General features: G+C 45.8%; 1 protein-coding gene across 1 annotated transcript; it reads left to right on the plus strand.

Moving 5' to 3' along the window:
- The first annotated feature begins 3,787 nt into the window (after window positions 1-3,787).
- LOC123402809 (protein trichome birefringence-like) lies at window positions 3,788-8,306 on the plus strand. Its single transcript, XM_045096769.1, has 5 exons — window positions 3,788-5,386; window positions 5,497-5,689; window positions 7,120-7,313; window positions 7,417-7,575; window positions 7,689-8,306. The coding sequence occupies exons 1-5, from the start codon at window positions 4,014-4,016 to the stop codon at window positions 8,029-8,031; spliced, it is 2,262 nt and encodes a 753-aa protein (XP_044952704.1). The 5' UTR covers window positions 3,788-4,013; the 3' UTR covers window positions 8,032-8,306.
- The last annotated feature ends 8,973 nt before the right edge of the window (window positions 8,307-17,279 follow it).

Genomic DNA, 17,279 nt, shown 5'->3' on the forward strand with positions numbered 1-17,279 from the left:
CCGACAACTACCTCCCACATGCAACACGGTCAATGGTACGACCGTTCGTATGGCTGCCGCTTTCATCCCTGTCAATGTTGTTAATGATCATCGTTGTGTTTCTCATCCAAATGTGGCAAATCTCACCCTTATTTCTCGTCGGAGCATGCTCATTCGTCGGTTTATAGCCCTCATCACCCTTCTTCATTGGTGCGACCACATTCACCTTCTCCCCCCATTTTTGTTGTTGGTGCATTCACCACCCATCATCCCCTTTCGACGGTTGTCACTCTCTCTTCTTCCATTACCATGTCGGTGCGGTTGTGCCCTTCCGAGAGAGAGAGAGAGGGAGGGAGGGAGGGAGGGAGAGAGAGCGAGAGAGAGAGAGAGAGAGAGAGAGAGAGAGAGAGGGAGGGAGAGGGAGGAGGAGAGAGAGTGAGTTCTCAGAGTGGGTCAAGGAGGACGTTCTCCTTAAGGATGAACCAGTTGTACGCCACACCCACCTTCCCGCTGCCCTTGAGTACTTAGACCACATTTTGATGGCCATTGCCGCATAAATAGCCGCCGCGCTCACGCTGACTTTCAAGACTCTGTCCTTATGCAACATCCAGGACTCGCGTGCGTTCATGGACTGCGTGGCTGCGGAGTCATGGCAACTGAAGCTTCCCTTGTATGCGAGGTCACTCGTAAGAGGTTGAAGAGCCCATGTTTAGAATCTGCATTTTGTAATTCATGGGGTAAATCTATGTTGAAATCCTAGTTGAAATCCATGTTTAATCATGTACTGGAAAACTCGTGTTGAGGTTGTGATTGAAATCGATGTTTTGGGCAGAACCATTGTAGTCTATGATAAGTGGGACCCAAAAGAAACAAAAATATGAAGACCGCATTATGACGACTTTGTGTTTCCACATAGCTGTCGTCTGTGGCGGAGCTTGACAAGAAATCGGGGGGGGGGGGGGGGAACTTAATTGATTTTGGGTGAATTTTGTAGTGGACAAATAGGCAGGTTACCAAAGGATGCACACACATTTTCATATGAGCTTGGGGGCATGGCCCAGGTTGCCCCCCTTAAGCTCCTCGAGTGGCCATGGTGGCCCCCATATCCATATGAGCAAGTTCCATATTCAATAGGTATGCCTACTTTGATATAGTTGATTTAAGAGCTACTCTAATAAAGTCATCATAAGGCATTGATCACCATAATAACCGTCAATATGATATTTTTTGGGTCAAAATGACACTCATGTAGGGCCACCATACTGCACCAAATCACAATATTTTTTTAAGGGAGCTCCATATCAAGGCCGCCAGCCTCTATATTAGGAGGCCGTCGGCGCTGGCTTGGAGTGCCCGCCGTCCGTCAATCACTCATGTGGGAGGGAAGTTTCACCTCCCGCCTCGCCTCTCGCGTTGGCCCGTGGCTATTTCCCTTCGTCCGCCGCCCCAACTATAAAAAGAGTCACAACCTCTACTTCCTTTCTCATTGCCCACAACCTCCACTTTCGTTCTCGCCTCTCACAACTTTCACTTTCTTTCTCGCCGCTCGTGGACGAAATGTTGTTCTCGAAGGAGGAGCATGTCGATGTGCAACATTAGGAAAAAAATTGCACCATCCAATTATCATAATTTTTTATTGAAAACAGTCGACTGCTCGGCATGCAAGATATGTGATGCGTGGAGGAGTGAACTCAACATCGATGTTTTAAATTGTCAGAAGCATTAGATGGGTGGATGATTGTCATAAGTGCTTCTCACAATTCGAGTATTGTCGTTGGAATCAATTTGCTGCCACCGGAATTGGCTCCCCGAAGCAGGAATCAGGGTCGGAGATAGCACCGAGAATCTAAAATCATCGTCGAAATCGGTATCCTGTCAAAATCGTCCTTATCCTTCCTGTTGTGCTCATCATCATCCAAACCCTTATTAGGGTGCTCAGGTCTAACTGAATATGTATTGTAGATTGAAAAATAGTGATGTTATACTAATAAATGGTCCCAAGATATGAAGACCGCAACTCCTATGTGTCGTCCCGAAATATGAAGGCTGCGTCTATGGACCCGCTCAGCAGCAATGTTATTCATTTAATGTGACTTTGGATTTTGACAAGTGCATACATTTGACTCATATAATACTATCCACTTTTCCTCTAACCATCCATTTGACTCCTATAACAGTATCCATTTACCACGTGGTAGACATGATGAGCAGTCCTCAAATAATAATAATAATGTAACACTATTCATTTGGAATCACGAAGTGTTAAAGTAAGGGATAAAAACTGGAATTCACTCGTTTCTTTAGTAACGCTATCCATCGGGAATCACGGCGTTCCTCATTTGCTGAGATTCCGGAAATAAGACTACCATCGAACGTACTCTTGTTTTAGCCATGGTCTGGGATGGTACAGTATCTCCTTTGATCACATGATCATACAATATCTCCTTTGATCATGGAAAATACTTACATGTGTATTTCTTTTGTCGAGGGAAATAAACTCATGTTTACTTGGGCAAAAATTAACGACACACTTTTTCTTGACGAAGGTAAACGCAATTTTCAAGTCATTTTTTTCGAGTGAATTCCGGTTTTTACCCCCTAATTTAGCATATTTGACATTAGTTATCCATTTAACAAATTTTCATCCAGATTACCTCATTTAGTGACAACTTTGACTGGTTTTACCTCTTTTAATTTGTAACAGCCTTCTTCCAACAATAGTGTTTTACTCGAGAGTCAAGACTAAGTGCCCAAGCATATATTAAAGCAGAAAATCCCATCCTATTATGTTAATAATTTGTAGTACTAATTTTAAATTGACACATCATTAGAGTCCTACTAAAAAACACATGTTCGACGATAACACTCCAGATCTGTAAAATAGAATGTGATGTTTTTCTAAATGATTTACCAAAGCGTAAAATAAATGCTTCATCCGATGTTTTGCATCTAGGAAGAAAACTAAAATATCATCACATTAAACCTACGAACCACAACAAACACAATGCAAAATTAAATGTACTTGATCGCTCAAGATAACTGTTGTCTTTCCTGCGATGTGGTGCACACATACACCTGACAACTACAACAACAACAAAATCAGGCGTGGCTAAACCAAGTGACCGGTTCGAGCATTGAAAAAAACGCCAAGAGGAATAGGGAGTTAGCTGGCAGATCGCTATAAAAAGAATTACTTGAGTAAAAACTGGCATTTTTTTTGTTAAATGGGGTAATTTGGACGAAAATTTGTTAAATGAGGTAATTAGTGTAAAAAATGTTAAAGTAAGGGATAAAAACTGGAATTCACTCTTTTTTTAGTAATGCTATCCATCTGGAATCACGGCGTTCCTCATTTTGCTGAGATCCCGGAAATAAGACCAGCATTGTATGTACTCTTGTTTTAGCCATGGTCTGGGATGGTAACGCAGTGATTACTTTCCTCACATGACCACACAGTGTATCTCCTTTAATCATGGAAAAACCATGTTTAGTACTTCTTATGCCGAGGGAAATAAATGCACATAAGCATGTTTACTTGGGCAAAGATTAACGGCACCCATTTTCTTGCCGACGGTAAGCGCGATCAGATCACGCAAGCGGCGACCAAATATACACCACTATTCCGTCCCGACGAAGAAACGTAACGGGATTTGACTTGCGTGCGTTGACAGCCCATCATCATCATCATCGTCGTCGTCAGGTAACCCCGACCCCGAGCCGAGCGGTCATCGCGGCGGCGTGGGGCCCACACAAAACCCAGAGAAACGCGAGACGGGACCGGAGGGGATTCAAAAGCCCCCCCACGCACAAGAGATCGGTTGGTTTCGCTCCCAACCCGCACCCGCGCCCGCTCGCCGTCACCGCCACCACCGCCACCGCCCCCTCCTCCTCCTCCTCCTCCCTACAAAGCAGCCCGCAGCAGGCAGCGCTGACCAAAACCAACCGCGGCCCACCCCCGACCCCGGACCGGCGGCCCCTAAACCCCCCGGCAGTTCCCCTCCCCAGCAGCCCCGCGGCGGGGCGGGCGCGATCGGATGAAGGGCGCCGCGTGGAGGGGCCACGGCGGCGGCGTGGCCGACCACCTCGGAGCGGGAGGACTCGCGGGGGCGCGGCGGGCCAGGCTCTGCATCTACGGCGTGGCGCTCGCCTTCGCCGGGTTCGCGGCCTTCCTCGCCTTCGCGCCCTCGCTCCCCGCGCCCCCGCCCTCGTCGCACTCCGCCGCGTGGCTCGACGGCGTCCTCGCCTCCTCCTCGCCCTACCGCGCGCAGGTCTCGGGATTCTTCTCCTCCCTCTTCCCCGCCAACTCCTCCTCCTTCCCGGGGCCTCCTGGTCCCGGCTTCGTCGCGGCGAGGCGGAGCGGGCCGGGCAGTGGCGGGCTCGCGGCGGGCGGCGGGCGGGCCGGGACCAACGGGTCCAGCGCGGTTCGCCCGAGCGAGCAATCCGGAGGCGGCGATTCGGGAGGAGTTCGCACCGGCAACTCCGCGCCCAGTAACGCTACTGCGGCGGTGGGCGGTGCGCGGGCGCGGACCAACGGCTCCAGTCCTGCCGAGCAATCGGGAGCCCGAGGCGGGGTACCAGGCGGCAATTCGGGACGAGTTCGCACCGACAACTCCGCGACCGGCAACGCTACTGCTTCGTCGGTGCGGAGCGACGCGCCGCCCAGTGATCACGCGGGAGGCGGTGAACCGGCCAGCAATTCGTCAGGTATCGCCGCTGCCGCGGCCAACAATTCCTCAGGGGTCGCAGCTGCTGAGGCGAAGGCTGGGGCCGGGGCTGGAGCCACGATCGGCGGTTCAGCCCAGAATGGCACCACGGCGCAAGGAGGTACGCCTGTTCGTGTCAACGGCTCCGAGGTGAATGCAACTTCAGCGGCGAGCAATGGGACGGCGATTCCATTCGTCAATCAGACTCGCAGTGCACTTACAGGGATGCGCAACGTTGCTGCGCCTCATAGAAGGGGGCATCCAGGGAAGAACAACCACACTGCTCAAGATTCGGCGCCCGGCAACAACCAGCAGCAGAGTGGAAACAGAGCTGCTTCTGTTGCTTCAGGTGGACGCAACAGTACGAAGACTACGCACAAGGAAGCCACTGCTGCTGCTTCGCAAGGGAGTGCCAGTTTGGTGAAAGGCCACGCAGCACAGGCCACCAACAGCAGCGCGGGGAACGGTCATCCTGCGAAGGAGGCTGCCAATGCCGGTGGTCAGACGAAGAAGCTTCACTGGATCGAGGCGATGGGCAGATGTGACATGTTCTATGGCGACTGGGTCCGGGATGACTCGTACCCTCTGTACCCGGAGGGATCATGCCCTCACGTCGACGAGTCCTTCAACTGCCACCTCAACGGCCGCCCCGATAAAGCCTACCAGAGACTCCGGTGGCAGCCCAGCGGATGCAGCATCCCAAGGTGAGCACAGTTACCTGAACACCCATGCAGTTTGCGTGTCTGAATTCAGTTAGCTCTTCATGCGTGACAGATTCAGTTATCTGATGGCATGATGCCGATGCTTTTCTTAGGTTGAACCCGACTGATATGCTGGAGAGACTGAGAGGAAAGCGGCTCGTGTTCGTTGGCGATTCACTCAACAGGAACATGTGGGAGTCGCTTGTTTGCATCTTGAGGAATTCGATCAAAGACAAGAGGAGGGTATTTGAGGTATCTGGGAACCACAAGTTCAGGGCTGAGGGCTCCTACTCCTTCGTATTTCAGGTAGCTATGCACAATTGCCTTTCTTATGCGATTATGCCATGTTCTGTTTTCTGCTGCTTTCCTTTAAAGTTGCTATCTGAGCTTGTTTCAGCATTTAGGATCATTTTATTTTTAGAAAGGGTCTGCCCACTGATTTCTATTAATAGGAACCAAGTTAACTGTAAATAATCTTGATAACAGACAGAAAAGTAACTCATCATTCTTAACAACAACCGGAAAGTAGAATTAGATAGCCAAAACAACGAACTACAACTACGGTGGCGTCTACTGGAGTATGGGCGTTGCTTTCCTCCATCTTTTCACGGTGTTGAAGACTTCCTGTTCAATTTTGCGAATTCCAATTTTGCTCCATCAGCCGAGATCCGCGGATCACCATCAGTTTACTTGCCTCATTTTCTGCAATACAGCCCAAGATTGTAATGCTCAACCGGCAAAGAAATAAATAACTTCATTGGGATGCACTAGTTGCTTTGTGCTCAAAACATGCAGCATTACGCAGTTTCCATACACACCATAACAGCGATGCAGTCCCCACAAAAATCAAACCCCTGTCCTTCCCAACAAAATTATGCACCCATACATCAAAGAGTTCATCTCCATTTGTAGGCAAAGTTCTGGACAAAAAACACAGTTGATTACTCTCCGTACATATCACATCAGGGAGCAATAAAAAAAATGGTCAATCGTTTTCGTCCTGATCACAGAACTGACGCGTATAAGGACCCACCGAGCCTCTATGAATCAGATCGTCTTTGATCAAAATTCTTTTATGGACCACCAGCCACAAAAAATATCTTAATTCTGGAAGGAATTTTTACCCTCCATAGGTATTTGTGTACTCTTGTTTCAGACAAATATACAGCGAGTGCTTTTCTTCAAAAATACCAGCCCGGCAGCCCCCTTCACCTCTTCTCACCCATCAAAGCTTTAAGATTCGTGGCTGATATTCAAAATAAACACATTTCATTCACTCTATTCAGTTCACATTCTCAGACCCTTCACATTTTGCACAACATAGCATACCTTTCATGTATATTTGTATATTTCCTTCTCTGTCTCTGAACTCATAGTTTTACAATTCACTTCCTATACATTTTGTTGGCCATCTATACATGAACTAGAGCATTAAAAAATTCCATTGAAGCAAAACAATGAGATCAGAACATGAACATTTTTGTCATGAACATAGGAGCACTAACAAAATTCCATTGAAGCAAACCATTGGCAGATCAGGGCATAACATTCTACATGTAATAGATCAGAGCATAAACATTTTTATATGTAGCAAGTCAGAGCATGAGCATGGGGATTTTCCGCTATGTGCTTTCCTGATATCATGTTCTGTTTTTGCTGCTTTTCTTCAGAATTGCTATCTGAGGTTGTTTCAGTATTTAGGATGAAAGCTTATGTGGTAAATTCATGTTGTCTAGGACTACAATTGTACTGTGGAGTTCTTCCGCTCCCCTTTCCTTGTTCAGGAATGGGAGATGCATGTCACACATGGAAAGAAAAAGGAAACTCTTAGGCTTGACAAAATCGATCGATCATCCTCGAGGTACAAGAATGCAGATGTCATTGTTTTCAATACTGGGCACTGGTGGACACATGAGAAAACTTCTCTTGGGTAAGCTTTTATTGGCACCGTATGATTTAATAAAGATGTTCATGTGATGTGTTCTGCATTTAAATTGTTCCTTACCGTTCCAAGTATGTCAAATATGCTACAGGAAAGATTATTATCAAGAGGGCGACCAAGTATACAGTGAGCTGAATGTCCATGATGCCTACCGGAGAGCTCTTAACACCTGGGCCAAGTGGGTTGATTCCAATATAAATCCCAAGAAAACAACTGTATTTTTCAGAGGCTACTCAGCATCCCATTTCAGGTTCGTAGAGACTTTTCTGATCTCATCTCCTACAAGTTCAGTTCACGGTGTCATATCGTTATCACTTATCACAGCAACTGATGTCTGCAAATGTGTATGTTTCTTTTGTGCAGTGGGGGGCAGTGGAATTCAGGCGGCAGCTGCGACAAGGAAACTGAGCCGATAACAAACCAGCAGTACCTCATGCCATACCCGCAGAAGATGAGCATTCTGGAGGAGGTCCTCCATGGGATGAAAACACCAGTGGCCTACCTGAACATTACAAGGTTGACTGACTACAGGAAGGAGGGACATCCTTCAGTCTACCGCAAGCATAAGTTGAGCGAGGAAGAGCGCAAGTCCCCAGAGCTATACCAGGACTGCAGCCACTGGTGCCTTCCCGGAGTTCCGGACTCCTGGAATGAGCTCCTCTACGCACAAATTCTTGTCAAGCAGCATCAGATGCTACACCAATAAAGGCAAGTGTCGAATCACTTGTTCCTGTACATGAGCTGTTGTTTGTTGCAACATGCCAGCCGAAGCGGTCAAGGCATATATAGTTGACAAAATCGATAGGTGAAGGGTTTTGGAATCCTTGCATAGAGTAAACTAGGCAGTCTATCAGATATCTGACTCTCGTTACCAACAGGAACTCTGTATAGGATCATAGGAATTTGTGATGTAAGACCCCTGTCCAGCTAGTAATAATCAGAACCAAAGAATAGTGTATACTGCATCAGAAGTTCAGAATAGCTCTTTGTTTTTGCTGAATCCTTGTCTTTCTGTTCACTTACTGCTATAGTAAGAAACGTGGCTGTATGGAAACAGCGATCCTTGTATTAGTTCTTAGAGCATCTCTAGTAGAGCCCTCAAACCCTTAAAGATAACCGCTTTTTTACAGTTTTCATCGAAAAAACGGCGTAAAATAGAACCCTTAAACCAAGAAAAATTAGAGGTCGAACCCTCAAACCCCTTCCCAGCCTGTAGAAGTGAGGGTTGGGGGGGAGGGACTGCCCCCAACCCGCAGTCCTCTTCCCAAATCGCGCGGGAGGCAAAACTGCCTCGCCTTCCCAGCTCGTCCTGCGCCGTCGCCGCCATGGAGGGTTCCACCCCGGCCGCCGCGCCCGCCCCGCCCGCCGCCGCACCCGCCCACCCCGCCCCCGGCCCCGTCATGGCGCCGCATGGTGGCTGTCCAGGCCGCGCTCTGCCTCGCGCTCTACGCGGCCTTCAACCTCGGCGAGCCGCAGCTCCAGCCGCGAGGCGGGGACGCGCTGGGCGTCGGCGGTGGGCGGCGCGGCGGCGGAGGCGTCTCCTTCCTCAGCGTCGCGGGCGTGCGCCTCTGTCCAGGATCGGCACCTGCAGGTGCGTGCGTGCGCCTCTGTATCGACAGTGGCCTGTATTTGCTGACAGTGTTATATTTGCCATCGAGAGTGGCCTGTATTTGCTGACAATTTATGTTTATTAGATTATCGTCAAGGTCAAATGCTGACCGTTAGTGTTGTTAGGCAGAGCTATAAAGACATTTGTGATAATCTTAAACTATTTTGTCACTGGTCCAAACCTCCCATGCATAAATAAGAGCTGCAATCTAACTCCACCTGACATTGCTTTAGTTGTTTGCGGATAAGAAGTGCATCCATATATTGTTCTTAAGAGAAAGTATGCTACTCGAAGCTGTCATGATTTTCTTTGTTATGCAAGAACAAAAACTTTGCGATTAGAGACAATTTAAATGTTGTTTGTTTTCATGTTCATTGTGTGATTTGTGTTAGGGGTCGAAGTGATGATTGTGTGATGTAAACTATTAAACCATGCATCAATAATCTTCTTTTTCGTGTTTGTTTGAAGGTTTATTGTGTTTTTCTACTGAAAATTGTGATATGTCAAATGACAGTTTTAAGGGTTGGGGTTGGGGCAAAGACTAGAACCCTCAAACTCAACCCTTATAACAGATTCTGTTATAAGGGTTGAGTTTGAGGGTTCTAGTCTTTGACTCTGTTTTTCAATCCTTAAAAGTGTCAAAAGTGGCCAATTCTCAACCCTTAAAACTGGTTTTAGATTTAAGGGTTAGAGGGTTCTACTAGAGATGCTCTTAATGTCGAGTGCTTACTGCCGTGCATCTTGATTTCATCGTCCTATGCAGGCTCTTGGTAAGCCTGTTACTTGTCAGATCAATGTGCTGTACGTTTCTGAAGCCTAGATATACATAAGCACTCTAGCGAGATCTCTTTAGGATATACTCCCTCCGTTCCTAAATATAAGTCTTTTAAGATATTTTACTAGGAGTCTACATACAGAACAAAATAAATGAATCTACACTCTATAGTATGTCTATATACATCCATATGTAGTCTACTAATGATACCTCTTTAAAGACTTATATTTAGGAACGGAGGGAGTATATACGTAGACTGTTACTAGAAGGAATGACGCTTCGCCGCGCAGGGAAACTCTAACATGATTTTATTGACAATAAGTTTTATGAGTTCTTTTATATGAGGGCACACTGTTAATGGATATCAAAATCAATTAAAAGAACTGCTCATCATATATATAAGGACTGTTATATATACCAAACGTTCGGATTATATGTATAGATCCGAACGACTCGTTTCGCACGTGATCGCTATCCTCCCACGCTTGATTCCACTGTTTTTTTTGCTTCTCTCAAAAACCATAGATGCCAATAGTAATTGATGGTGATTTTTTTGGTTTTTGGCTACATAATATAAAAATTAAAATAATTTGCTAGCAAGGGGACTTGATCCATTCAATAGTCATGTCTATTGTACATAAACAACTCTTTTTGAATATTTCCTTTTCCTATAATATCAGCAATCATAATATATTTTTTGTATGACGTCCTCGATTTGATCGTACGCTAATCATACATGCAAATGCGTACGACCAAGCTCAAGGACTCACGGGAAGATATCACAACACAACTCTAGACAAAAATAAAAACATACACGTTTCATATTACAAGCCAGGGGTCTCGAGGGCTAGAATACAAAAACCCGAAAAACACATGAGTCAGCAGAAACAACAAATATTTGAGTACATACATGAAACAAGACAATGCCTTAGAGAAGGCTAGCACAAAAGATACAACGATGGAACGAGGCGGGGCCTCCTGCCTGGGAACGTCCTAAACTACTCCTGGTCGTCAGCGACCTCCACGTAGTAGTAGGCACCGTCAGGGTAGCAGATGTCGTCGGCGGGATACACCATCTCCTGGGCTCCATCATCTGGTCGTAGCAATCGTATCAAGGGAAAAAGGGGGAGCAAAGCAACGGTGAGTATTCATCCAAAATACTCACAAGACTGACATCAGAACTATACTAAGTTTTGCATCAATATCAAAGGAAGGGGGTTATATGTGGACTGGCTGCAGCAATGCGAGAATAGAGAGAGAAGGCCTAGTCCTATCGAAGACTAGCATCTTCAAGGGTCTTACAACAATAGACGAGAGTAGAGCAAGAACACAGTAATAGTCGTATTGTTGCAGCAATTTTAATATGAGGTCACACCCAAAGATTCTTCCTCGACTCCCTGCGAGGAAGCAATCTCGGAGCAAACATTCCAGTTAAGTAACAGTTCTAGTTGTATAAGATCGGGACACAACTCCAAGTCGTCCTGTAACCGTGGATACGTCTATTCGAATAGTTAATTTTCTTCCCTGCAGGGGTGCACCAGAGTACCCAACACGCTTAATAAACTCTGACCGGACGCATTTTTCTTGGTCATGCCCGGCCTCGAAACATCAACACATCGTAGCCCCACCTAGTCTCAACAGAGAGGCCAGCTCGCCTGTCTAAATCCTAAGCGCGCAGGGGTCATGGGCCAATCACCCTTTGCGCTCCTACATGATGCGTGGGCGGCCGATGTCAGTCCTGGCACCTCATATACAATAACGATGCTTATCCGGGCCACTCGGGCACGCGCCGCTTTATTGCCGACGTCTGAAAAGCTTCGGCTGATACCACGACGTCGAGTACCCATAACTTCTCACACGTGAAGGTTAGTGTGAAAAGGTCTCCGACCAACCTAGATCAAATACCCAAATCCTTAGTATTTTAATTAACTCATTGTCACATCCACGCGGGAATCCACCCGCAACACACCATTCATCAATGTTCCCAGTAAGAAGGTCAAGTAATTGTGTGTCTATAACATCAGAGGAATCCGAGGTATCACCCTTGATGGATTCCGAACGATGTAACCGTCCAGGTGGCCAAGGGGGAATCACCCTCCCTCGACCACACTTGATGGGTGGTACGAAAAAATCGTTGTCGGAAGTGGCGAAGGAGGAATCACCCTCTAAGAACCACCATCGATTAACCACAATATAGAGCTAACATTAGGAGTACGTATCGAGGTGTCATCCTTGGTACTCGATACTAGCCCCACAACATTGTACAACAAGGGGGTGTGAAGTGAAGTGTTGGGTCTTGGCTCGTCGATCAGATGATCGAGACTTTGATGAAAAAGGAGGGGCAACTGGACTAAGGGTCAAAGGGGATGTCTACTCCACCTATACTAAACAGTTTAAGGTGCAGTAGAATAAAGTAGCAGTGTATCAAAAACTAGCAGTTTATCAAAAACAGGCTATGCATCAGATATAGGAGCTAACAACAACAGTAGCAAAATTTTAATGCAAGCACGAGGGAGAAAGAATAGGCGATATAGGAATGATCAAGGGGGGTTTGCTTGCCTTGTTGCTTTGCAGCAAAGGGCTGGTCGTCAGGAGGGAAGTCGTATCCGGCAACATCGTCAGTCTCGGGGTCTACCGGAGAGAAGAGGGGAAAGAAACAATAATTATAACGCACAGATGCAACACTATGCATGACATGAAAAAATGCAGGGCTAGACATGCACTAATGCAGTATTAGTTGTCAAGGACGGATCGGGAAAATATCTGACGATATTTCCCGGGTCTGTGTATACTACCGGACACATAAAATGGATAGAAAAGTTCCATTTCACTATGACAAAGACGCACGACACACGAACGGATAGCGGGTTCGCCTCGTTTTTCTAATAAACTTTCATATATAAATTATTTTCGTCCGGGTTACGAATTATTTTATATTAATTTTTAAAATTTTATTATTTAATTAAGAATTAACATATTTATTTAAATTTAATAATAAAAAATGATATCAGCATGACGTCAGCAATCAACAGTTGAGTTGACTCATCAAATGTGACCAGTGGGTCCCACACGTCATACTCACATTTTGAATTTAGTTTAACTAACAAATAATGAGGCTAATTTAGGGGGATCCACCTCTCATTCTCTACTCAACTAAATTAATTTAGCACATTCTAATTTAATTAGCTTAGGTTTAACTAACCTAATTAATCATTCAAATTAATTACCTTAATTAAATAATTTTAATTGAATTGGACAGAATTACATTATGGATATAATTAATCATCTAATTAATATTAATTAATCAATTAACCAATTAATTAACTTAACTTAACGTAATTATTTTAGTAATTGTTTTAAATTCATTTTTTTATTAATCCTTTTTTTTGTTAGGGGCGTGGGCCCCCATTGTCATTCTCATGGGAAGGGGTTAGTGGGGGGGGGGTTAATCCCCCACTAACCAGAGGGGGGGGGGGGTTAATCCCCCACTAACCAGATCGGCCCGAGGCTGGCCAGTGAGGTAATCGGGGTGAGGCCAAGGCAGCCAGGCCGGTGCGGTGGGCGTGGCTGGGCGGCCGGAGGCCGGAGGCCAGCGGGTGAGAGGTGTGGCGCGGTGGTGCGGGCGAGGGGAGTAGAGAAGGCCGAGGGGAGGTCGCGACCGCGACGGGGGGAGGGGGCGAGCCGGGGCGAGGTGAGTGTGGCGGTTGCGAGCACGCACGCAAACGTAGTCAGGGGCGGCGAGAGGCGCGACCGACGAGGTGTGGCGCCGGGGCGGAGGAGAGGCCAGTCGGGGGTGGCATGGCGTTAGCGGTGTGTGGGCTCGGGGGCCGAAGCGACAGGGCTGCGGGCAGCGCACGGTTGCAGCGAGGGGAGAGGAGGGCGTCGGAGTTGGCCGGAGTTTGGGGGAGAAGAGGAGGGGTGATCAGGGCCCGGTGTGCTCACCACCGTCGGCGTGGAAGCAGAGGCCCGGGGGAGGCGAGTCGAGGAGGCGGCGTGGTGGCGAGGTGGCCGACGGCGGCAACACCGACCGATGCGAGGTCGGGGAGGCGGGGCAGGTCAAGGCGAAGTGGGAGCGAGGGGGAGTGCGCGAGCCGCTAGGGGGGCTCAATTTGGGGGAAGGGAGAGAGTGGGGAGGTTGGTGGGATTAGGTTTGGTGAGGGAGCTTTTATACCCGAGGTGATATAGTGGGCCGGTTGGGTCAGTTTTAGGTGGGCCGGTTGGGGTCCGTCCAGTGGGGTGGGGTGAGGGGTTTCCTTTTTTATTTTGTTTTTGTTTTTATTTTTTGTATGTATTTTCTATTTACTTTGTTTTGCATTTATTCAAATAGCAAAAAGGATGTGTAAAAATGTGGAATTTTGCCCATTATTACTAATGCAATAGTAGGCACTGTCACAAAAAGTTTGAAATTTATTTAAAGTAGTTTAAAACTTTTTAAATAATAATAACATTTAAATTATTGTTTTGGCCCTTGGTATTATTGTTTTAGGGCACTAAAATACTCTATAAAATATTGGTTCAAATTTTATAAATATCAGGAGAATATTTGTAACACCAACATGGTTTTTGTTTTATAGGTTTGCCAAAATATTTATTCCACTTATTAGTTGAAATTTGAATTTTAATATAAATTTGAAACGAGAAATGATCCAAAGTTTGATCAAACATTGCTTAGCAAAAGCATTAGATTAATCGAGGATGATTACTGTAGCTTAATTACAATGATCACTCTAGCATAATCTGGGGATGTCACAACTCTCCAGTACAAACAAAAATTCTCGTCCCGAGAATTAAGAAGTAGAAGGGGAAAACTCAGGGTACTCATTGCAAAGATGATCCTCGCGTTCCTAAGTGGTTTCATCTTTAGATTGATTTGACCAGTGCACTTTAAGAAACTTGGTGACCTTGCGACGAGTTCGACGTTCAGTCTGATCAAAAATGCAGACCGGATGCTCTTTATAAGATATGTCTTGTTGCAGCTCAAGATATCATGATCCACTATTCGAACAGGATCTTTGATGCAATGGCGGAGCTGAGACACATGAAAGATATCATGAACCTGAGAAAGGTTACCAAACCCGAGTTACATAAGTTATGAGCGATGCGGCGTGTAAATTACTATGCTATTCACACATATGTTATCAGGAGTATGTTTCATCAGCTCTTTTTCTGGTGAAGAAAAGATTAACACAGTGTTGGCACATAAGTTATCAGGTCTGTTAGGCCTAAATTACCATGCTATACACACAGAAAAAACCAGGGGTATATGGCATCATTTTCTTCATGTAAAAAACGTTACCGCGGTGTTGGCGTGTAATTAATCGGATCTAATATTTTAACAACAAAAAATATTTGATGATCTCCAAGTACTTCCATGATGCTATGTAAGTCACTGGTAGTTTTACACAGAAGTTATCAGGGGTATGTTTTAACTATTTTTACCCCCAAGTCAAAGTTACAACTTTCCCATAAAAAAATTCATCGGCTTGGACATCCCTACTAAGCACTTCAGATATCTTCTCTTTCATCCAAACATTAATACCAAAAGTACCATCGGGCAATGCGATACCAAGACCAACAAGATCGATCGCATAAAATGTACAAAGATGGTAAAAAGGTCAATGTCGTGAGAATTCACAATCAAAACAGAAAAGCAAAAAAAAGAAAAAAGCAGCTGCGCTTACGTTGTAGAAAAGAAGACACCCTTTACTAGGCTTTCCCTTTGACACTACCTTGTGAAGCTCATCAGTAATGAACTTGGACCTTGGACCGGTTCAGATGTTTAACTCTATCAATGTTTTGCTGAAAAAACAAGGAAGAAAATGAACAAAAAATAACATGTCAAAAAGCATTGCAGTTACCATATAAGCATGAAGCAAGTTATAAGACACAAAATGATAAAGTTACCATCATACAAAATGAGCAATTATGGAAATACTTACCAACACACCATACCACCTAGGATTGTTCTTGTTGGATGTAGTAGGTGCAATGACATTATTGCCGGAAAGCATAAGCCACATCTGCTTGAACTTCTCATTATAATTGATAGGACTTGTTATAAGATCAAAGACATCTGTCATCTTTGGCGTATGTTCAAGCTCACCAAATATCTCAATCCCTAACTCAATATCAGCTTGTGTAGGGAGATTGTAAGGGATATCCTCCCCACCACGGGGCACACCCATCACACTATGAACTGACTCCTCATTAACAGGGATTCTGCCACGCCCTGGAACAACCGCTTCACTAGATTCTAGATCGTATAACCCGACAAGCCATTCACTAAGATAACTGAACAGGTGGTCACACTTGATCTCCCGAAGGCTTTTGAAGTCCATTCCATCGATAGCATTTTTCCTACCACCAGACAAATCTTTACAGACGGTCAAAAGTGAGTTAGGGGAAGCCCTTTTTTTGAGGTGGAGGGCGCTTCGGCTTCTTTGAAGGAACTCCCTCATGGCCATCACCATATCCTTTGCGCTTCATTGGCATAAAAAAAACAATTAAGGACTGACAATTAAAGAGTTACGACCTAATAATAACTGACGCTCCACCAACTTGCAACGTTCGAGCTCAATGTACACTTTGCCTGAAGTTACCTTGAGTACTTGTTTCCTGAAATAAGCCTAAAATGATTACCTGAAGATAAGAATGGTGAGTGTTTGCATCTTTTTCTGTCGCAAGCTTGGTAGTGTTTTTACTAAGGCTACATGCCCAAGAACATGGAACAACACGCACTTTCAGAATTCTTTCAGATCTCTGAACAAGCTAAGACATCTGTTTTGTTCGGTTGTAACCGAGGACCAAACAGAATTTTCGGTTCTAAAAGAATTTGGTTTCCTAAATGTGGAGGAACCGATCGGTCTGTGCTTTTCAAGAAACCGAAACTCTTATTAACCAGTAGAACCGAACAGATCGGTTCGACTAGAGCGAATGCCCGGTCCAAAGTGATAACCACTGAACTCAGGGACGTTGCTGCCTTGTAGGCATTGGGGTCAATTGACCCCAATGAAATTAGTAAATCATTCATTACTTTACTAGTATTCACTATCTATTTATTGAAAATGGCCCCACTGTCATAGACATGACTCCAGTAACCTTTTTTTCTAGGTCCGTCCCTGACTGAACTTCAGAAGTCCCCCTGAAAAAAGGATTGAACTTCTGAAGTTCAAAGCAGTTGTGCGGCCTCTGCCGCCTGCCTTTGGCCTTTGCCATTTCGAGGGGATTCTTGCAGGTGACATGGCGCACCCTAGTCCGCGGCAATGTGATTACCGTTTTGATCGGAAACATTCTATCGTACTTAAAGCAGGTTGCTGTCGCTAGTGCCGTTTTACCACGAACATGTTGGTGCCCCTCTGCTGGCCCTCTCCCTTGTTTATTTCTGTTGAGGCAATCCAATCAAATCCGGTCCTTTCCCTTGTCGCAACCCATGGCATCCGCCTAGTTCGTTGCACTTTAAACAGATCCTACCGACGCCGCTTGTAGACTCTGAGATCCACTTACATGGATCGCACGGAACCGCCCCGTTCTCCTGCATGGGGTTTCTGAATGATTCGAGTGTCATTTGGCA

This window comes from Hordeum vulgare, chromosome 6H, assembly GCF_904849725.1.
Source record: "Hordeum vulgare subsp. vulgare chromosome 6H, MorexV3_pseudomolecules_assembly, whole genome shotgun sequence".
Lineage (NCBI taxonomy): Eukaryota > Viridiplantae > Streptophyta > Magnoliopsida > Poales > Poaceae > Hordeum > Hordeum vulgare.